This window comes from Chinchilla lanigera, unplaced genomic scaffold (assembly GCF_000276665.1).
Source record: "Chinchilla lanigera isolate Chin_1 unplaced genomic scaffold, ChiLan1.0 scaffold00046, whole genome shotgun sequence".
Taxonomy (NCBI): Eukaryota; Metazoa; Chordata; class Mammalia; order Rodentia; family Chinchillidae; genus Chinchilla; species Chinchilla lanigera.
In genome coordinates, this window is record NW_004955447.1 from 14,625,397 (window position 1) to 14,648,720 (window position 23,324).

General features: G+C 43.5%; 1 protein-coding gene across 1 annotated transcript in view; it reads left to right on the plus strand.

Annotated features, from left to right (window-relative positions):
* Aasdh (aminoadipate-semialdehyde dehydrogenase) overlaps positions 1 to 22,725 on the plus strand; it is a gene marked incomplete at its 5' end in the record, with an annotated part of 24,590 nt that extends 1,865 nt beyond the window's left edge. The window contains 12 exon segments of the mRNA XM_013518497.1: positions 1,179 to 1,489; positions 5,214 to 5,406; positions 9,916 to 10,157; positions 10,616 to 10,722; positions 11,184 to 11,356; positions 11,803 to 11,995; positions 13,312 to 13,424; positions 14,671 to 15,451; positions 17,867 to 18,030; positions 19,230 to 19,352; positions 20,160 to 20,291; positions 22,220 to 22,725. Of these exon segments, the coding sequence (XP_013373951.1) occupies positions 1,179 to 1,489; positions 5,214 to 5,406; positions 9,916 to 10,157; positions 10,616 to 10,722; positions 11,184 to 11,356; positions 11,803 to 11,995; positions 13,312 to 13,424; positions 14,671 to 15,451; positions 17,867 to 18,030; positions 19,230 to 19,352; positions 20,160 to 20,291; positions 22,220 to 22,609 (2,922 nt within the window).
* Positions 22,726 to 23,324: the final 599 nt, after the last annotated feature.

Consider the following 23,324-nt stretch of genomic DNA (forward strand, 5'->3'; position numbering starts at 1 on the left):
GCCACCATGCCCTGCTCCTTGTTTATATTAATTTCTTTAATGTGGAAACTTAGATTGCTTCCTTAAACTGTTTTTAAAATCAATCTCCAAGGGCATACGTGTTCAAAAGAACCTGTCTTAAGACATGTACAGACTGCATTTAGCGTGGTTTCGTTCAAACTCGCTTCTGTGTTACCAGAGCACGGCACCCAGACCCTGGCAGTCTCCTCAGGTTTGCTCCGTGTCCTGAAAGTCACACTGTCTGTTGATTTTTGGCTCATGGGCCCTTCTGTTGTTCATACTGCAGCAGACTAGCTCAGGCTAATGCAGCATTCAGAACTGTTGGAAAAGTCTGAGGAAGTAGCTCTCAGTCAGCAGAGTCTTGTTTGTCACCCGTCCTGTTGGAATGGAGTCCGGTCCATGTTGCTGCCTTCACTTGGAACCAGTCACTTACACGTTAAACTCCTTTGTGCTAAGTGCACAGGATAACTGAGAATTTGCATCTCAGCTCTGTCTACATTACAACTCACCTCTCTTCTCTGATTTGGATCTGTGTGTCCTCCACAGTGTCAGCCTTACTAGATTATATGCTGCATATTAGCTGCTTGCCTGAAATGCTCACTTCAGTATTGGATATTCACTACTTATAATACACACATTATCTAGCAAGCAGTCTCTGACCTTCTAGGCAGAGTAAAGTTCACCCGCCTCTGTCCCCAATAATTGTTCAAGCATACTTGGTTATCACATTACTGTGTTGCACTGCGATTGTACATTTAAAATTCTTATTTTATTTAAATTAATTATCAAGTTCTTTGGTGCTGGGGGTGAACCTAGGGCCTTTGCACTGAGATTCTTCCCTGCTTGTTTCCTCGATATTTTGAGACAGAATCTACCTGAGCCACTAAACTGCCCAGATGGGGCTGCGGCTTGTGACCCTTCTGCTTCAGCCTCCCAGAGTGCTGAGATCGCAGGCCTGCCCAGCTGCAGTGGGACGTTTTTATATGTCTGTCTATTTGAAGGTGAATTTGAAAGTAAGGACAGCTCATTTGTCTTTTTATCCCTGAGCACATCACAAGTAGCGCCATTGGTCCCCAAAAGGCCATGTTGAATGAGTAAACGAATAGTTCATGTATCTCCGTATAAAAGAACTTTTTTAACATGTTAATCTTACAAACTTTGTCCCCTACCTGTCATAGAAATTCAGATCTTCCCACGAGACGTTGCTGAACTATGATACACTTACAGTAGAACACAATGACCTAGTATTTGTCAGACTGCACTGGAAAAATGTGGAGGAGGACTTGATGCTGAGTGATGGGAAAGAGAAATGTGAAACAGGAAGAGAAGACCGTGTGTGTTCCGAGAGCAGCAGCAGAGAAACAGAACACATGGATGCGAGGCATAAGGATTGCTTGGCATATGTTCTGCATACATCCGGGACCACGGGGACGCCGAAGATTGTTAGAGTGCCTCATGCATGTGTGCTACCGAATGTTCAGCATTTTCGGTAAGTGCCGAACACTCTTCTGAGTGTTCCTTAAACCTTGTTTTAAAGAGGAAAAAATTTTTAAAAATAATTTTTCTTTGTAAGTTGTATTCCTAAATGGTTGACTCTCAGTCATTAGGTCTGTTTTTAGTTCTCTCTGAACTTTAGTTCTCTGCACAGCAGGACTTCACCTGTTCATCCAGGTCAACACAGAACAAATGATAGGGCTGGAATCTTTGCTTTCTGATCATTAATGAGAAGGTTTTCCTGGCAGAGGTGGCACACGGTAGGAGAAAGGAGTGTGTTCCGTTGCAGTGTGTCAGGGCAGAGCTGACGAGAGGGGAGGGCGGGAGCCTGGAACATCCAGTTGGGAGTTTGAACTGGACCTGTGAGCGGGTGGGGAGCCGTTAACAGATTCACACCCCACATGCAGTCAGGTGGTGGCCTTGTGAGGCCTGGCTGCCTGATGTGGGCAGAAGAGGAGTCTCAGGCTGAGGCTGTCAATTTGTAGAAGTGACATAGAGGAGAAGAGCGTATTTGTAGAATCAAAGGAGGAAGCAAAGACTGATAGGAACCTTATGAAACACATAGTTTTATGTCATTGTAATTAAAAAGTTCTAAGGAATAAAAAGAGCTGGGAGTGGTGGTGCACCCCTGTAATCTCAGCACGTGACTGCCTGAGGCAGGAGGATGGCCACAAGTTCGAGCCCAGCCTCAGGTACATAGTGAGTCCAAGTCCGGCCTGGACCCCATAGTGAGACCCTGTCTCCAAAGCGACAAACAAAAGAATTGGACTGGGGATACAGCTCAGCGACAGAGCACTCGCCTACTATGTGTAAGGCCTTGGGTTCATATATGACTGTATTAATACCTGTTTCATGCACATCTGTAATCCCAGCACTGTAGGAGGCTGAGGCAGGAAGATTCTGGGTGTAAGTTCTACATAGGTAATTTGGCAAGATTCTAGGCAGTTTGCCAGAATAGAAAATAAAAAGGCCTGGGGATGTAGCAAAATGTGAAGGTCATCGGTTCCATCCCGAGCCCCAAAACACCTGAGAAAATGTGCAAGGATTGTTTTGTTCATACCAGAGGCGTCTGTTTCACAAAGGCAGATGTAGTACCTTCCTCTGTCGGATAACTGGAACTGACTTTGCCTTTAACAGTTTCTAATCTATGCAGGTTTGCAATACGGAACAGTGGTGTTCATCCTGGGGAACTGATACGTGCAAATAACGTGCTGTATCTTGACTGCTATGTAGTCCATGCTGGCCTTTGAGCTCACAGTAATCTCAACCTCCCCAGTGCTAGAATTAGGCTTGAACTCACTATGTATCCCAGGCTGGCCTCCAACTCATAGCAATCCCCCTGCCTCAGCATCCCAAATGCTGAGATTACTAGTATATACCACCATACTGGGTTCAATTGACTTTTTTAAAACTGATTTCTTCCTTTCTTTTTTTTTTTTTCTTCTGTCTTTTTGAGACAGGGTCTTGCTATGCAGTTCAAGCTAGGCTTGAGCTCACTTTGTAGCCCAGGCTGGTCTCGAACTTAACAATGATTCTTCTGCCTCAGCCTCCCAAGTGCTGGGATTTCAGGCATGTGCCACCACACCTGGCTTAATTGATATTTTTAAAACCACATTTTTAGAATATCTTTTCTATTTTCATGTTATTAAATTGGCAAAGGTACAATTTTAAAGTCTTTAAAAAATTATATTTTAGAATTCACAAAAGGTACTTATTTGGTCAGGTGGTATGTACTGGTAATCTCAGCGCTTCGGGGGTTTAGGTAGGACAATCACAAGTTCAAGTCCAGCTGGGAGTGGTATGCACCACCATGCCCCGCTTACAGTGAGTACCTTTCCTGAGACACTGCTGCTGAAAAGTAACGATCCTTTTTCAGAGGAAGTAAGAAAGTGCTGATTCTGAGCAACATGAGTGACTGTGGTCTAGGGTTTGGTTCCAGGCTACTCTGAATGAATGCTGCCGCGGAAGAGGTTCACGAGCTTCTTTTGTCACAGAACAAGGGGAGGTCAGGCACCAGTGTGTTCACAAAATACATGGGTCATCAGGTAGGTGGGTGACTGCAAGGCGGGAAATCTCTTCTGTAGGAATCAACTGGTATCTGTCAGGAGGGGAATCGGTTTTACAGGATTCAGACATCCGTATCACATTCTCAGCTTTAGCTTGGTGCAGGCTGCAGGTCTGTCAGGCTTAGCTACGTCCCATGAGTTTTATCTAGCCGTCATGAGGATGTTAGATGGACAGATATGATGCATGTTTAAATTTTAAAACTTGCGTTACAATAAAAGACACACTGCCATTAATCCCCTTCAGAATACCCCTTTCGCCTTGCACACACCCGTCGTTCCTGCTACTTTCTGGAGTCCTTTTTAGCGAGGCTCTTTAGTTGACTAACATGGCTGTTTCCATAGCCTGAATTGAAAATGTTTACCTTTCGTAGTCGTTTTGATTTTGGGGAGGAGCCAGAGGTGCACGGTGCCGTGCCCAGGGAGTAAAGTAGATCATGTTGTCACAGCCTGCGTTTCTGTCGGATGGGCTGGGCTGCAGCATCACCGTGTTTATATCATTCCTTGCAGATGCAAAAGAGGATTCCAGAACCACAGGAGGTGGGAAGAACGATAGGATAGCTGTGGGGGTTTTCTTGTTGTTGTTTTAAAAGGGGAAAGGTTTATCTAGCTCACACTTTGTGGAGGTTTTACTCCATAATTGGTGGGCTCCAAGGCAGGGTGGCACGTGGCAGAGGGCAACAGTTCATGGTAGCAGAAGACAGCAAAAGCACTGAGGGAGCGAGCAGGACAGGTGTGTTTAAAGTGAGGGGAGGGGCCCGGATGTAGCTCAGCGGCACAAGTGCCTGCCTAGCAAGCGCGAGGTCCTGAGTTTGATTCCCAGTACCAAAAAAAAAAACCAATAAAGTGAGGGGAGGATTTTCAAGGTGATTGATGGCAGTGCATCATTTCCTGTATTAAATTTTAAGGGTTTAAACATTGATTGATATTTTGGTCACTCTGTACACGGGTTGATAGTAAATGGCTATTAAAAGGGACTGAAGGTGACCTACAGTGGCCAGGTGTGGTGGCAACGCCTGTAATCCCGGCGTTCTGGGAGGCAGCGTTAGGGGGGTCACGAGTTTGAGCCTAGCTTGGGCAATTTAGCAGTTTAGTGAGCCTGTGTCTCGAAATAAAGAATACAAAAGGGCTGGGAAGATAGCTCAATGTGAAGGTTCTAGATTGAATCTCTAGTATCACACCTACACAACAAGTGTTGCTTTAGGTTCTTTTATAAAGAGGACTTTCAGAATTAATAGCACTGTGTTGTTGTTTTTATTATTATTATATTGTTACTGTTGTTTTGCTTTTTTGAGCTATCCTCAAACTTATGGCAATCCTCCTGCCTCAGCTTCCTGTGTGCTGGAACTACAGGCATGCTCGACCATGCCCAGCATGGTTAATTTAAAAGGAGAATAAAATGTAGAAACATTGGAAAATTGGACTACAGTCTTAGGGTCTGTGTCTACCCAATGTTGAACCTTTTTTTCAGTACTGGACATTGAACCTTGGGAATATTGAGCTTTGTCTCTTTTTGTTACTTCATTTTGAGGCAGGGTCTCACTGAGTTTGCCCAGGCCTGCTTCCACCTTAGATCCTCTTGCCTCAGCCTTGTAAATGGGATTACAGGTGTCCTTGGACAGACATTTCTTGTAACTACATTCTGCTTTGCCTTAGGGAACTTTTTGACATTACACCAGAAGATGTTTTATTTCTGGCTTCACCCCTGACCTTTGACCCTTCTGTTGTGGAAATATTCGTTGCTTTATCGAGTGGTGCCTCTCTGCTTATTGTACCGACGTCTGTCAAGGTGCTCCCATCGAAACTAGCTCCTGTTCTCTTTACCCATCACAGAGTGACAGTGCTGCAGGTATGTTTTAGGAGCAAATGAAATGTTTTGTGCAACTGCTGAATATTTCAAATGTTTTAGAGAATACTTTATATTCTTACAGTTCTTTGCAATGTATTAGCGATTATCTAGTTAGATTACCAAAGGCTGACCTTTCACATTATTACATGTTTATTTTAAAATGAAAAAATAATTCTTCCTAGAAAATTATGTGCTGGGGCTGGGGATTTAGCTCAGCGGCAAAAGCGCCTGCCTGGCAAGCGCAAGGACGTGAGTTCGGTTCCCGGTACCAGAGAAAAACAAAAACAAAAACAAAACAAAAGAAAAAAAAAAGAAAATTATGTGCTTTGTTCATGTTGTAACAGCTGGAGGAACTTGACTTTCACTCAGATCTGTTGGGATATGCTATTGCAATGTCTTTTTATCTTAAATGTAAGTGTTTTGCATTTCTCAGTGCTAGTATAAGTAAATTATAATTGAGTGATTTTTAAATTTTTACATTAGCAGACTTACATTAAGCTATAGAAACATTTAAAACGTATTTGAGATGTGTATTTGCAAGTATATGATACACAAGTCTTAATATATTTTAAATGGCTAAAGAGAAAACAAAATTATATATCTATTGTGATATGTAGATGTTTTAGCTAAGAGTTGAACCGCTGTGAGCCTCAGGTTTTAGCTGTGGCTGGAGATAACATTTATTTGATGTAAGAGTAAGAATTAAATGAGATAGTAAAGGATAGCTCCTAGTTTGTGTGTATCTCAGTCCGTGCAGACTGCGGCAGCACAGTCCCATACACTGAGCAGCTTGTCTACTCACAGTTCTGGAGTCTAAGACGTCTGAGATCAAGGCTCAGCAGGTAAGTATCAGGTGAGGGCACCCTCACTGACTATGGGCCACAGTCTCCCCTGGGCACTCCGGGGTCGGGGAGCAAGGGCTTTCTCTTGGGCGGCTTCCATAGGGCATCCCTCATGAGGCTCTCCCTGGTGACCAGTCACCTGCCAGAGGCCTCGCTTCTTACGTTAGTTACCTGGAGCAGTGGTGGCGAACCTATGGCACCGTGCCGCAGTGGGCTGTTCGGATCATTGCAAACTCTAAAAGGTTCGCCATCACTGACCTGGGGCTTGGGGTTTTAGATGCAGGAGGGATAATAAGTTTCTAATTTTCTAAAACAAAATTAGGTATTTTTGACTTTTTTTAGGCAGCATGGTTTTCATCCTTATAAAAAGTGACCAGGTAGGATTTATCCCAGGAATGTATGTTTGCTTTAGCACCCAAAAATCTACTGACGATGTGTAGGTCAGAAGGAACGTTGTACAAAGGGCACACATTTATATTATTCATGGTTTACAGAAAGACTGTCGTCAGACTTTGAATGGGAAGATCTTCTCCGGATTGAAAAAGGGCACCCATAAAAAACTGTAGTTAACGTCATTCTTGATGAAACGCTGACCGTTTGTACACTAACGTCGGCAACAGGGCAGGATTTTTTGTTTTATTACTTCTCCACACTGCTCTGGCATGCTCGTCGGCGCGATAAGGGTGTGTTTGCCGGCCCTTGTCGCTGTGACGGAGTATCTGAGAATAACATTTTTGTACCAGGAGTGAAACTCACGACCTGGCGCCTGCCAGGCAGGCGCTGTGCGCCGGAGAAGGGCTGTACGGGGGACTGCAGCGGCTCGCGGCTCGGAGGTGTGGGTCGTGGGGCCAGGCGTCTGGGCCTGTGCTGCGGTGGGGGCCTGGGGAGTGGTGCAGGAGAGCTGCTCCCCGCGCGGCGGCCAGCGCGCAGGGGCAGGGTGCGTCCCCGGGTCGGCCCCCTGGCCGCTCCTTTAGGTGGGCCCCGCCCTCTGAGCCTCCCCCACCTCCCGGTGGTGCCTGCGGGTTAGGAGTCCGCGGGTGGCTGTGCCCGCCCTCGAAGGTTGGGGCCCGTGGCCGGCACTTCCCACAGCCGCTCTTCAGGGCCATCTGCGTGCGATACTTGAGACCAAAACCATAGCAAGGAAAGAAGAAGGTGAGAAGGGAATTAAAATTAACTGACTTGGAGGAAGTGAACTCGTGTGTGCGGAAGGCATGACCCGGTGCACAGAGAACCCCACTGGGGGAGCAGCGGGAGGAAGGGCTGCCGCTGGGAGTCATCCCGCTCCTGTGTAAGCCATCGCGTAGAGTACAGGTGGAGCTTACTGCAGAGGGGCAGGCTTGCAGAGGGGCAGGCATAGGGGCCGGGTGAGGGCTCGGCTTCCTTCACACGATGAAGCGGGTCTTTGAAGGCCAGGGACAGCGGACAGTCTCCAGTGCACGCCGCTCTGACGCCCTTACCTCGGTCACGGCTCGTCCACGAGGAAGACGGCTGTGTTGGCTGCTAGGCCCTCTGTGCCCGCAGAGGTGTAGTTTGTTTTCCGTGTAGTTTGTTCCGCGTCCCTGAGGCTTTCCATCCTCCCATCTGTGGTCTGTGCTTTGTACCACCTGGACCTTATCAGCACGCTCGGAGGAGGTTACCCTCTCTTGAGCTAAGGTGTGAAACGAGCTTGTGTGGATTTTGATGTAACTAAAAATTACGAAGATGAAGGAAAAAAGTATGACCTCGTCTTTGTTTTTCAAGTCTCCCCCGGGCCCCTGTCTCCGGGCCTGATAATGTCTAACTTTCTGCCTAACAGGAAGACTACTAGAACTAATAAACACATTTCTAGCACATTTGGAAGATGTGAGTTCAGTATGCAAAACTCAGTTGTGTTTATGTGTGAATATATATATATTCATATATATTTATTTATTAAACGCCTAAAAGTGAAAGTAATTTATTTACAATAGTGTAGAAGTAATAAAATAGGAATAAGTTCAAAGAAAAGCAAGATTTAACCACTGAAAATTATAAATCATTGTTGGTAGAAGTTAAAGAACTAGATAGACATTTCATTGTTTCTGGATAGGAAGTTTCACATTGTCAAGATTGAGGTTCTCCTCAAATTGACTTATAAATTGAATTAAATGCAATCTCTATCAAAATACTAGTAGACCTTTTGTAGAAATTGACAGGTTGGTCCTAAATTTTATATGGAAATCCACTAGCCAGTCCTCATCTATTTCTGCTTTTTGTTTTGTTTTGTTTTGTTTTTGGTACCCGGAATCAAAGTCATGACTTTGTGCTGCTAGGCAGGCGCTGTGCTGCTGAGCTATATCCCTGGCCCCAGACCTGATCTATAATGGATACCATTCAGTAATAAAAAGGAATAAACTGTTATACACATAACAGTAACAATTCATAGGTGAACTGTAAAATTGTAAAATATGTTGAATACGAAGTATGTGAGAGAAGCCAAAAGAGACTACATGTCCATGGGATGGTGGCACATGTGTGTAATCCCAGCGCTCAGGAGGCTGAGGCAGGAGAATCTGTGAGTTTGAGGCCAGCCTGGGCTACATAGTGAGTTTAAGACCAGTCTGAATTATAAAGTGAGACTTTGTCTCAAAAACACAAAACAAAAAACCAAACAAACAGAAGAGACCACATGTGGTGTTATTCCATTTATATAAAATTCTAGAAATTGCCAACTGATTGACAGTGACATAAATCAGTTTTCTGGACAAGGGGTCTGGTGGAGGGAAAGTTTACAATAGCACACAGGTAATTTTAAGGGTAGTGAATATTGATGTGGTCTAAACATTTGTGTTCATCCAGAACTCGCATACTAAAATCTAATTCCCAGTGTGTTGGGCCTGAAGGAGCTTGTTTGTTCCTTCTTCCGCATGAAAACGTTGCAAAAAGGTGCCATTTATGAGCCAGGATGGGGCGCACACTTGTAATCCCAGCATTTGAAAAGCCGAGCCAGGAGCTTGGCCGTGTATTCACGGCCAGCCCGGGCTGCATATGGTATCAAGGCCAGCCTGAACTATATACAGTGAGATCCTGTCTCAAAAAAAAAAAAAAAGGTACCATCTCTGAAGCCGACAGAGCCTTCACTAGACACTGAATCTGCCCGTACCGTGGACATCCTAGGCTCCAGAACTGTGACCAGTAAGTTTCTGTCTATAAATTAACCAGTCTGTGGTATTTTTGTTATCACAGTATTTGGATTCTGGTGATAGTTTCATTGGTGTATGGATATATCAAAACTTACTGAAATGTACACTTAAAGTAGTTTACCATGTGTCAGTTGTACCTCAGTAAAATTGCCTTTAAAAGCTTTCATCATTTGCTTAGGCATACTTTTAACCCTTTAATATATCTTCTGTACATAAAGCTAACGGGAAACAGAATATAAATTGGTTTTACAGATTTTGTCCTTTTAAACTTATAAATTATCTCATGAAACAACTAATATTTTTGCTTGTTTTTTTCCCTAACCTACCTCTATCTACATTAAAACGATCACGTTTACCTTAGTGGTTTTCCAAATATGTTTTGCCATTTGATACACACAGCCTTGCTTCCCATCTGGCCTCCAGTATAAAGCTTTGAGCATATTGTTACAGTGTTTACTTTTTTAAGAAACGAGGGGAAAGAAGTGAATTTTTTAATGTCCCCGTAGGCAACACCAACATTGCTGAGGAGATTTGGGCCTCAGCTTGTCAAGTCGGCAGTTTTATCAGCCAGTACTTCTCTTCGAGTGCTAGCCCTTGGTGGGGAGCCCTTCCCATCGCTGACCGTCCTCAGAAGCTGGATAGAAAAAGGAAATAAAACACAGATATTTAATATTTACGGTATCACAGAGGTTTCAAGCTGGGCAACCTTTTACAAGATTCCCGAGGAGATTCTTGACTCTACTTTGAAGTAAGTACAGAGGGAAAGATTATGTGTCTCTAGGATCTTAATATTAACAGTGGGCTGTTTTTGCTTTGGTTTGTTTGGTGGGATGTGGGGCTGCTGGGGATTGAACCAGGGCCCTGCGGGCTGGCACGCACTCTGCTACTGAGCTCTGCATCCACCTCACAGAGTTGTGCAGGCACTGATGTCATAATTTAGGAAACACTGTTTTATCTAGTCTTTGAAGATGGAAGTCTGAACCTTTCTTATTATAACTGGTGCTAAGATCTTGCTAGAAGCTTTTGATACTAAATCATAAAGAAAAACATATGATAGTCTTTTTACCAAACCTTTTCTAGTTGGCAGTCTTTGAGTTATACCATAACAACCACCTCCTTCCTTTGGTACAGTATGGTTTAAATACAGCAAGAAATACTTCATGCCAGCATAAAATTTTAAGTCAGCTTTGGTTGTGTTTTTCATAGATGTGAATCGCCCGTGCAGCTGGGGCTTCCGCTGCTTGGAACTGTGGTTGAAGTCAGAGATGCAGATGGTGTCACAATTCAAGAAGGCAGTGGCCAAGTATTTTTAGGTGGTCTCACATCTGTTGATTTGGGATATCTACTTTTAAGGGAAAAAATGGATGTGTTTATCATTTTCCTCATTTTTTTGTCTAGTATGCTTTTCAGTGATAATTTTTAATCGGTCTCATAGCCGTGAAATATTGTTACTGTAATTATTTCATATATAATGTCAGTACTCTAGTAAAAGTAATTTAGAAACTAGTGTGCAGCTTTATATGTATAGACAAAATTATATTTAATCAGTATTCTAAGAATTTGAAGAAATCACACATTTTAAATAATAAATTTTATTTTATTTCTTATTTATTGGAGTTACTGTCTGATTTTATCCAGTATCATTTAAAAGCGAAATCCCCTATCTTCAGATTTTGAAACTTGGTAACTGAAATTTTGGAGATGTTCTTGATTTGATGGTTTTTAATGTATGCTCCTGTTTTAAAGTTAACATCAGTGTTTGTACCTTGGGAAGGTGGCAGAGACAGAGTGTGTTTTCTTGATGACGAAGTGACAGTGCCCCTGGGCACAATGCGAGCCACGGGAGACTTCGTGATGGTAAAAGGTGGAGAGATGCTTTTCCTGGGGCGGAAAGACGGTCAGATCAAACGTCACGGCAAACGTCTGAACGTCGAACTTGTTCAACAGGTAGAGCTGTTTAGATATTAAGTACCTGTTAGTGTATATAGAACTAGAGGCAGCTACCATGAAACTTCTGTGCCAGATCCTCATCTGTATTAATTACAACTAAAGCTTTTGTATTAGTGATGAATTACAGTCAGAGGTATGTATAACTCCGTGTGCTTTACTCCTAGCATGAAGATTTGTTTGCTTTTTAAATAAGTAACAAAATGAATATTGAGATCTATGCAAATAATTTGTTTTATTTGCTTTAGGATTTTTTTTTCCAAAAATATTAAGAATCCTGTGTGCTAGTAATGGTAGCAAATAATTTTTGCTAGTGTATACCAAAATTTATCTAGTGTATACCAAAATTTAAATTAGCTATACTGATTTTATGCATAGCAAACTGGAGCATTTGGAAAGTTCATTTTTAAATATCCTCATTTGCAAATTGGGGTAATCTCTTATAGGTTGCTGAAGAACTTCAGCAAGTGGAGTCTTGTGCAGTTACGTGGTATAATCAGGAAAAATTAATTCTCTTCATAGTGTCCAGAGATGACATAGTAAAAGATCGCATCTTTAAAGAGCTGCAGGAACGTCTTCCAAATCACGCCATCCCGGATGAGCTTGTGTTGATTGATACTCTGCCATTTACGTCTCATGGTAAAATAATTTCAAGCATATATATTTAGTGCCAGATGTTGCTGATTGTGTTTATAACTAGTTTAGTGGCCACATGGGTCTTTATTATTATAAAGGGTGTAAGCGTTGATTGCAGTAGACCCTCTTTTAAATGCTTTGTATAATTAACTCCTTTAATCGTCAGCAAATACTCTGGATAGGTATATTATTCTCACATACAGATGAGGAAAGTAAGACTTAAACAGATAGGTAATTTTCTCAAAATCACTTTGCTAATTAGAGGTTTTATTAGTTAGGGCTCTCCAGAGAAACAGAACTGATACTTAGATAGACATATACAAAGGCGAGGAACGTTGTGCTCACGCAGTTGCTGAGGCTGAGACGTCCCATGCCATCCGCAAGCGAGAGGCCAGGAAAGACACAATGCTGGTGTCATTCAGCGGAGTGTCCTGGGCAGCAGTGACGGGAATCCCAGCAGCGACGGGAGCTGTGCCAGCTCAGAGACTGTGAGGCAGGGAAAGGGTGAATTCCCCTCCCTCTGGCATTTGTCTGTTGGCGCCCTTGGCATTGGATGATTCCCAGCCGCTCCGGGAGGACAGTCTGTCCTGAGCCCACGGAGCCGTATGCCCCTCTCACCTGAAGTCCCTTCCAAGACGAACCCAGAAACAGCGTCTAATCTGGTTATCATGGACCACTTAAGTTGACACATAAAATTAGCTGTCACCATGGTAGAGCTGAAATTCTGCCTGATACTGTTTAGCTTCAAAAAATATACTTAGCCACCATATTATATTGCCTTCCCAATTTCATTTTTATTTAAAATATACCTCAGAACATAATAATTGTGCTGTTAACCATAATTGCACAGTTTAACATGAATTTTGGGTTTTGTTTTTGTTTTTGTTTTTTTTGTTTTTGAGACGGGGTCTCGCTGTGTAGTCCAGGGTAGCTTTGAACTCACTGTGTAGCCCAGGCTGGCCTCGACCTCGCAGTGATCCCTCTGCCTTAGCTTCCTAAGTGCTGGGATTACAGGCGTGCACCACCACGCCCGGCCAAATGATCATTTCTTTAGCTCTTTATATTAGTTAAACACTAGCTCCTTCGTTCCTCTTCTCTAGTACTGCGCTCTTGATAGCTTTGGATTTTTTTACTGCATTCTTGGTAGCAATGGATTTTTTTCTTCAGAATTATCTGTGACGAAATGTTCTATATGATCTCTAAGCTTTACAGTGAAGAGTGTGTGTGAGTGATGAAGAGTGTGTGACTGATGAAAATATAAAGGCTTTGTGCTGAAACTTTAGATGTTATTTTAAAACACTTGTTCTTTCTCCTTCAAGGCAAAGTTGATGTCTCTGAGTTAAACAAGATCTATTTAGATTATGTAAACTTGACACAGAATAAGCTCGATGGAAAAGAGGATCTTTGGGAAAAATTACAGTGTTTGTGGAAGGTACAACTTTTCAAATAAAAATGTATTTTTATAAAGAGTTCATTTGAAGGAATGCTGGAGCCTTAATAAATCTGCTAAGAACATTACTGCTGCCCAGGTATCAGGTGGTATTGCTTCTTTCATTTAGTTTGTATTGAAATAAAGGTTAGATTCTCTTTAAACTAGATTAAGCTAATATTAGATTAAGCCCCTAGCAGAGGAATTTATTTCTTTGAGGGAGTCATAAGCATAGTTTAGGGGAGAGGGGAAAAGGCAGAGGTGGGAGGAGAGGGGAAGGCGGGAAGAGTAACGGAAGTGAAGGAGTGCGGTGAGATCTAGTGTGCCGCTGCCCACCGTGAGCGAGCTCGCTGCGTACCGCAAACGTGCACTCATAAGAAGGCACAGTGGGGGGCTGGGGATTTAGCTCAGCGGCAAAGCGCCTGCCTGGCAAGCGCAAGGTCGTGAGTTCAGTTCCTGGTACCGGAGGAAAAAAAAAAAACAAAAAACAAAAAACAAAGAAGGCACAGTGGGCAAAGGCTGTCCTGACGGCCTTCCCGGAGAGGGGCGGTGAGGGTGGCGGTACTGCTGTCGGGGCCGCGCGACCGACCGACCGACCGACCCGCTTTGCTGCTGTAATCCGGTACCCGTTACAGGAGAGCTTCCGGTGGCAACATACTTGTTTCTGCTTAGGGCAAATTTTTTTTGTATATGTGTCTCAATAGTTCAACAATTTTCCTTAAAATGTGGGTTTTTCTTTTCTAAAGAGTTTTTGAAATGAGGATGTATTTGTTTAGTTTTGTCTATAAAAGTAGAGAATATCAAGACAAAATTTTAGATTCCTGTAATTTTTATTTACATGAAGTAGATAATGATAAATATTTCTATATTACAGCAGTATCAGCTGTTAGTATCTTGTGGGCTGTATAATTAGTAAATCAGATGTTTCTGTAACCCCATTCCTTGTTTTCTAGGTAGAAAAGCAGCTCTAAAGGGACATATGTTTTGCACTTTCAAAAGAAGTTGATGATAAAATTGGTAGCATAGTGATGATCCATTATAGTACGAGTGTAAAGAAAATGGTTTTGATTGTTATTATTTTTATAGTGCAAACTCAGGGTTTGCACATCTAGGCCATGCTTTACCTCTCAGCTGTATGCCCAGGCCTGTCGTGTTTTCTTAATGCCTGTATCTTTAATTACATACCCTCAGCTCTGTATATTAATTTGGTTTGGGGCCTTGACAGAATCTCTCCCTTCTCTGTCTGTAGTCTATCCTGAGCCTCCCAGAAGATCTGAAGGTTCCTGAGGAGTCACTTTTCTTAAGCAGTGGCGGAGATTCCCTGAGGGCCGTGCGGCTTCTCGGTGAGATCGAGCGGCTTGTTGGTACACCGGTACCTGGGCTGCTGGAGGTCATTCTCAGCAGTTCCATGTCAGAGATTTTCAGTTACACCCTTCACACAGTGTTTGCAGTTGAAGACGGTACGTTCACCAGGACGAGCGCTGCCAAAAGGAAGCTCAGCGACACTGACCAAGAGGCAGAGGCAGCCAGCGGAGAGTCCTTACGTCAGCAGTCCGCCTTGCCTTCCGGTTACAAAGAGAGAAAAGCTTTCATCGCACTCAGCAGAGGGAGTCAGATTCTGTCTGTGAATGCTACTGAGTTAGGACATTGTCCTTTAGCCTGTGCTGACTTAATTTCACAGACCAACATTAAACACGTGAGAAGCTTAAATCCTTCAGCGCTCACTGGGCAGTCAAAAGGTCCTCCCTGTGCCGCAGAAGTTCCTGCGGAGGGAAGCCCTGTTACAGAGGCTGCGAAAATGGAGTTACGTGTGAGGTGGAGGTCGGACACAGGCAAGTGTGTCGACGCCTCCCCTCTGGTTGTGATACCGGCCGGTGACAATTCGTCTGCAACTGTGTACGTCGGCTCCCACTCCCGCAGGATGAAGGCGGTCGAGTTACGCTCCGGGAAGGTGAAATGGGAACAGACTTTGGGGGATCGAATTGAGTCGTCAGCATGTGTTTCTGTGTGCGGAAACTTTATTGTAGTGGGTAAGTGTCTGTATTTGAGGCCTGCAGAGTTTAACTGAATTACCACAGAAATGCTGGTAGGACCAAGTGAAATTTGAAGAGACGCCTCTGTGTGGTGGTTTTGGTTGCTGTCGAAGAGTAATAGTTCACTCGGTTTTGATTAACTGTGGGCCTTGAGGTCAGAGCACTAGCTTCGTAGTTCTCACAAGCTTTGCGATGTTTGTGAAACCTTGTGACCTTTGTGAAGCTGCTAGATTTTTTCCAGTTTCCTCAAAAGAGTGGAAACAAACACATTTGGCTGTATCACGGTATCCCAGAACCTCATGACCCAGGACAGCGCCCTTGCCGTCTCAGTTTCTGAGCAGGAGCCGCTTGGCTGGCCGTTCTGCTCGGGGCCACATGCTTCTGTAGCAGGTGAAGGCTTTCCTTGGCCTGGAAAATTTGGTTTCCAGGATGGCTCAGTCACAGCACTGTTAACAGAAGGTCTCAGTTCACGGCTGGTTCTTGGCAAGAGTCTTCGGGCTTTGCCACCGGAGCCTCTGCGCGGGCCGCCACCGTGCCCTCACAGGAGGTGGGTGACCCAGGAGGGCGGGAGGAGGAGCACGGTGATGCCCTGGGCTCTTGACTTGCGCACCTTCATTTCTGCTTCGTTCTTTTACTCGGTCTAGTAGGCATTGGAGAGGAGGGGATAAGGACAGCAGCAGCAAAGAATTTGCGGACCTGCTGTAAAACTACCAACATCGTCAGAGATTTTAGGAGGGCTAGGTGAGATAACTGCTGATGAGTCCATTAAAACATTTTCAGGCACTCCCTTCTATTTTTTTTCCTCCTTTGGCAGTGGGGATTGAAGCTGGGGGCATTCTACCACTGAGCTAGGATTCCAAGCCCTTTTCATTTTTTATTTTGCAAAAAGCCTTCGCTAAGCTCCTGGAGTGAACCTTCCTTGCCCTCCTGCCTTCGCCTCCCTCAGTGCTGGGACCTCACGCGTGCAGGGCGCGAGGAAGCGTGCGCTGCAAGCCGCAGCTCGTGCTCATTACGTGGTTATGCTTAGGAGTGCTGAGTCCCGGGCTAGTGTCTCTGCCGAATTAGCACTCTTACTACTAAGTTTTCCGTAAGCTCACTTTCTGTGCCCCTGGAATCTGTTCAGTAAAACTTTTCACACTAGGTGCTCAGCAGTGTATTTCCCTGCTCGTGCAATCCTAGCTGGGATCTACTAGAATCTCAGTGTGATGGGCACGGGCAGAGCCACTTAGAGAGTGGAGGCGAATACAGTTGCCCTAAATAGCCATTCTCAGACCCTGCTTCCTGTGATTTTTTTTCCAGGGGACAAGAGGACCTTCACTTTGTAGGTTTCGATCATTCCTTCCAACTAGGCTTTTTGACTTACAGGGCAGCACTTTGGGAAAAGCAGCTGAGTGCAGTGAAGAACATACCTCCAGAGCTTGACGTCTCAGATTTAAGTCCTGGCTCTGTCCTTTTTTTCCCCCAGTACTGGGGATTGAACCCAGGGCCTTTGCACTGAGCTACATTCCCAGCCCTTTTTGTTTTTTTCATTTTGAGACAGGGTCTCCCTAAACAGCTAAGTTTCTCCGGGTGGGCTCAAACTTGCAGTCCTCCTGCCTCAACTTCCCAGAGTGCAGGGATTATGGGCATGTGCTACCAAGCCTGGCTCTGCCGTATATTAATTTTGTAATTCTGCTGTAGGAGCTTAACCTCTGTGTTTCTGTCTCATCAGTAACATATGCGTATATTAGCATTTGTTTCACTGTGAGGATTAAATGAACTAATAGATGCAGAACACTTAAGGGAACACTGCATGGTGGTGCATCCCCGTAATCCTAGCATTCAGGAGGCTGAGGCAGGAGAGTCATGAATTTGAGGCCATACTGGGTTACAGATTCAAGATCACCCTGGACTACACAGACCTTGTCTCAAAAAAAAAAAATCCCTTAGAAAAGCGCCTGACCTAGAGTAAATGATCAAGGAGCACTGTCATCGTCAGCGTTTCTTCAACGCCTGCTGTGCTGTGGGCATCTGTCCACATTGTATTGCAGTAGTTGCTGTAGTCATTGGTATGGTGACCCTTGAAGTAGGTGAATCCACGTTCTGCAGGACAATCTGAGGCTCAGCGACGCTTCGCAGCCTGCCCAGGAACAGCTACCGTGAGCTCCATCAAGTACTGTCTCCACAGTCTGCTTTGTTTTTCCTGGAGGCACTTCCGAGTACAGTACTTGTAAAAATGAAAGTGACTCACTGAAAGGAATTTAAGCCAGGTGACGACTGTTCAGTTTCTGATTTACATTGCTGAAAATTAAGTCAGATGAGTGAGTGTGAGGCATGCAGTGCGTTGAATGTAAACTGTCATGATTGAGGCTGCGCGGTTATGTTCTAGGGACTTAATCTCAATCCCATCTGTTATATTTTGTTTCTCTCTAGGCTGTTATGATGGATTAGTTTATGTTCTGAAAAGTAATAGTGGAGAAACACACTGGGTGTTTCCTACCGAGGACACCGTCAAAAGCTCAGCAACCGCAGATCCGGCCACAGGACTCGTTTACGTTGGATCTCATGACCAGCACGTGTATGCGTTAGATATTTACGTAAGAATTCACTTGTCACTCTCAGATCGTAAGCATAGAAGGGTGAGAAACTGCCGGGCACTGGGAACCCGTGACTGCTGCCAGCGCCGGCACTCGGGAAGAAGTGGTGAATGAAGTTACTAAATTTACCACAAATAACTTTTCAACACTAAGGAACTCAGAATTATTATTCTAACAACAACAAAAGTCACAAAAAATACTAGTAAGATACTTTAAGATCTGGGTACATGAAAATATAAAAATGTATGTAAGGACTCTAAAATTAAAAGAAACAAGCTGGGAAAAATTTGGCAGTAACTAAAAAAGTCCAAGTTCATTTACACTTAAGAATACTATTAGTATTTCAGAATATAAATGAAAATAAAGAACAAATACAAATAAGGTAAATACAAAGACTCAGGTATAAAAATAAACAAGGGACATAAACACAAGACCCTAAGAAGACATGGTTAAGAAATGTATGTAAATGTTTCATACCCCTAACAATCAAAGGAATGAAAATTTAAAACTATGAGATAGAGAAACAAATAGATGAGGAAATTGTGGGGATGGTAACGCCGAACCCTGGTGAGAGCAGGAGGAGGGTGTAACTGCTGAGGCCTCTAAGGAAAACAGTTCGGCCATCGGTAACTATTTCATTCTCTTTCATGCTGTAAAATCTCTTCTAGGATTCTATCCTGGCAGAATAATCAGAAACACAGACAAACACATTCAGCAAGATGTCTATTTCCAAGCCATTTATAATACCCACCGATCTCTACCTGGTCACTGAAAATAGTTTGGGTAATCGTTGGTTCCAGATGATTTTCAGTGATCTGGTAGAAAAATCAGTTATTTTATATTTCTAAGGGATATTGTATATTGACATTATGTTAAAGTTATTTTATGAAATAACTGAGAAAAACATGATCCCAAACTGGACACTGATAGTGGTTTCAACAGTATTTTTTTTCTATTTCAACAGTATTAAACTGACACACATACCCCCCAAAAAAGTAAAAGATAAAATGCTAAAACTTTAACAGTGAAGATCTCTGAGTTTTGTCCTCTTTTTTTTTTTTTTTTGTCCTTTGTCTTACTACTAACTTGGTTCTTTCCAGTGGGTATGTATTGAATAGTAAAGTTAAAATTCTCTATGGAGGAAGCATGGATTTGTTATCCACAGCAAAAACCCAATTAACTTTTATTTGTATTTGCAGGAAAAGAAGTGTATTTGGAAGTTACAGTGTGAAGGAACTGTCTTTTCTTCTCCTTTTTTGAGCCTGAATCCACATCGTTTGTATTGTGCCACCCTGGGAGGTCTCTTACTGGCTGTAAACCCTGTAGGCATAGAATTATTGTATTGATTTTACTACTTCTCTTCTTAGCTTTATTTTTGCTTTGGATTTGGAATGTTTGAACAGTTTTCTTTTTGTTACTGTTTTGTTTTTTTTGTTTTTGGTATTTTTTGAGACAGGGTCTCCCTGTGCAGTTCAAGCTAGCTTTGAAGTCACTTTGTAGCCCAGGCTGGTCTCGAACTCACAACAGTCCTCCTGCATCAGCCTCCCGAGTGCTGGGATTACAGGCATGCGCCACCACACCCGGCTGAGCAGTTTTCGATTAGGTAGAATTCATTACAAGTGATCACCATTAAGTCTGGAAAGATGAGAAAAGCTGAGTTTGTGTGTATGTTTTTTAACCTGTCTTTAAAATTTTTAGATTGAATTTTATAGTCGTATTAAGACCTTATGTGCATTGTAAGGATAGATCTTACTTTTTCACATTTAATTCTTTTAATTTTTTTCTTTTTTTTTTTTTTTGGTACCAGGAATTAAACTCAGTACCTTGTGCTTGCCAGGCAGGTGCTGTGCTGCAGAGCTGTATCCTGGCCCTAATCGTCTTTCTTCTAGGTCTTATGTATTAGTTATTTGCCTTTTTCATTTTGGAGGTTTTCATCCTAGCTCTCATAAACAGCACTGATGAATTAAATGCCTGGTTCTACATATGCTAGCTCTGTTTAATGTCAACCTGCCACTGGCAGTTTCTGATGTTCTACCTCCGCTCTGGGAGATTTGTGAGATTGTTTTTAAAATGACAGTTGACTAGTGGCATATTTTTAAATGCTGTGTATTGTTTTTCGCCCATGGCAGGCTACTGGGAGCACAGTTTGGAAACACTGCTGTGGAAAACCTCTCTTCTCTTCCCCACGGTGCTGCCGACAGTATGTTTGTATTGGCTGTGTCGATGGGAATGTACTCTGCTTTACTCACTCGGGAGAGCAGGTAAAGGTTTGGTTCTGTTCTACACATCTTTCTTCTCCTACGGCGATCCTCTTGAGTGCTGGGATTACAGGGTTTACTGGCCCGCGCTGCCATACCCAGCTTTACATACCTTTCTTAAAGGCAGAGTAGGTGATGGATGGTGAGATAAAATTTCAGACCTCATTATTCAGCTTTCTGTACTGGGACTAATCATTGTTTTTCAAATCATGGATCTCTTACTGTTCGAATAATGTGGTGGGTTTGAGATTTTTGTCCAGGCATTGTTACACTTTTGCCTTCGCCTTATCCTGCTTTTTAAAATCTTGGCAGTGTTTCCCTAGTCCTGTGATACCTTCTGTGGGAGTTATAGAGGTTGGAAGGCATGGCCAGTGTTTCTAAAAGTGTACCTCTATTTAGTATAATTGCTTTCTGTGTTTTATATATCTTTTGGCCTGTTAGTCTGGCTGTTAATCTGTCGATAGTTAACTTGGTAAAGACTTATAAAATAAATCTGATGCTGGCAAAAGAAAGTTTCAGGAAGTGGGGAAGGGGGTGAAGAACGAGAGTGCTGTGCACGTTCATGTCTCCCACAGCGAACGTCGTCCCAGGTGCTGCACACAAGTACTAATGAAGTTGTTTTAAGCGGGAGGAAGCCCCTACATTTTAATACGGAAACCAAAATCCGTTGTGCCACCAACGTTCCCTCGTGCCGAGGCCCCGTTCCTCAACTTTATAACGAACAGGGTGGGCTTCTGCTGGCTTGAATTAGCGCTTTCCTTAGCGACACAGTCCCCACTTCTGTAAGCCGCCCTCCGTGGCTGTCATGTCAGGACAGCTGCTGCTGCAGGCTCTTTGGGGGATCATCGTGCGGGCTGGGAGCCCTGGCTCCCGCAGAACCAGCCCACGAATGGTCAGGCTTGATTCTGGAGCCTTTTTATTGTACGTTCACCATTCATAGCCCGGCAGTGCTTTTGCTCTGTGCAGTAACTATTTTGTGTTGAAATCTTATCTTAATATTTTTTATTTACAAGATGGTTTGAGTATGTTTTTATCTTAAGATTCCTGAAGAGCAAGAAGAGGCGCAGGGCACATGCTGTGACTCCTTTTCTTTTTAAATTGGATAAGCCGTGGGAAAGTGGAAGGGACTTTGTGCAAGTCAGGGGTAGAGCTGAGATTCTGAGTCACATTCTGTGCGTGTGCCCCGTCCCCTTGCCCGGCTGCTGTGACTGCGTCTGTAAGCACTACCGCAGAGGCAGGTCTTCCCCCGCCCCCGCGTGCGCCTCTGCTTCCAGAGTGGCCAGCAGGTTCGTCTGTATAGGAGCTCTGGAATAAGTAAACAGTATATACCCACAGGGCAGACTCACAACTCACAGCTTCTTTCTTCACACTACTCATTTAAGTTACTGCACATAAGTTGTTCATTTAGCCCACTGCTTCCTTCTCACATCGTGTGGAGAAGAGGGTAAGACACCGATTTCAGTGAGGTACTTTGAAAAGTCAGTGCGGTTTTCTCTTTAATCATTGTGTCTCTGAACATACCAACAAGTCCTGAAAGGGCTCACAATTAATTCTAGTTCATAATATTGTACATAACAAGCAATCATGTAGTTGTAATGCTCCAGCGTGTTTCCCTGGACTGTACCACGGGGATAGAAGTCTAGTGTAAAGGAACTACTTTTCACAATCAGTCATTTTTTCCTTTTTTTTTTTTCTTTTTAATGTTTTGTGATATTAGAGACTTGAACTCAAGGCCTTGCACGTGCTGGGCAAGCACCCCACCTCTGACCTACACCAGTTGTCCAGAAGCCATTGTTCGCTGTCGGTGTAGTTACCACTCAGCTAGCCCACATCTCTTAGATTTGTATTAAGAAGCCTTATAGAACTAAAATATAAAAGAGAATTGTTGCAATGAGCTGAGTGAATTGTTTTTTCTTTAATTTCCCTTATAGGTTTGGCAGTTCTCTACCGGTGGACCAATCTTTTCTTCCCCATGCACCTCAGCGTCAGAGCAAGAAATATTTTTTGGTTCCCATGACCGTTTTATCTACTGCTGTGACATGAAAGGTCACCTGCGGTGGAAATTTGAAACCACTTCAAGGGTGTACGCGACACCATTTGCTTTCCAGAGCCACGGTCGTGACGGTGAAGTGTTGCTGGCAGCAGCATCTACTGACGGGAAACTGTGGGTCCTGGGGTCTGAGAGCGGGCAATTACGACGTGCGTACGAACTTCCTGGGGAAGTCTTCTCTTCTCCTGTCGTCTGGGAATCAATGCTCGTTATTGGGTGTAGAAATAATTATATTTATTGTTTGGATTTATTGAGTGGCAATCAAAAATAGTGAAGTACAGTCCCTGTTCGTGTGTATACTATCTGTAAGATGTTCAAAATACTTTACCACTGTAGAGCGTGCAGCTAGTCTTATTTTCTATTAAAGGTTATATTTTGGTTAATAAATTTGACTGTTATATTTTTACAGAGAACCACTGCATTCTCTTCCTTAGGAGCAGCAAAACTTTTAGGTAGAAGAAAACAGATTAATGTATTCAGTAGTGCTTTCTTTTAGGTGTGATGGTTAATTTTATGTTTTAAAAAATTTAAGTGAAAAAAAATATTGAAGTGCTCTTAGAGATGCTGCTGCAGTTGGAATGCCCCACCAGAATTCACGTTGGAATGTAATTCCCACTGTGAGGTGTTCTAGGGTGGAGACTTCATCCCTCTGTGGGTCTGGAGGTGGGGTGCTGAGAGGGGTTACTCGGGCCACAGGACAGGGGCCTCATCCAACGGACTGTGGCTTTATCGGGAGAGAAGCAGGGGCTAGAGATGTTTTGTCTCACCACGTGATGCCCCAGGCCACTCTGAGACTCTGAAGAGTCCCCGTAAGAAAGAAGGACCTCACTATATGTGACCCTATGACCGCTGTTATAACTATAAGCCCAATAAGCTTGTATTCTTTGTAAATTAGTCTGTGCTATTTACTTATAGCAACAGAAAATGGACTGAGGCGGATGCCCGGATAGCTTGGTAAAACACTGCTTCTGCATACACCTGTGAGG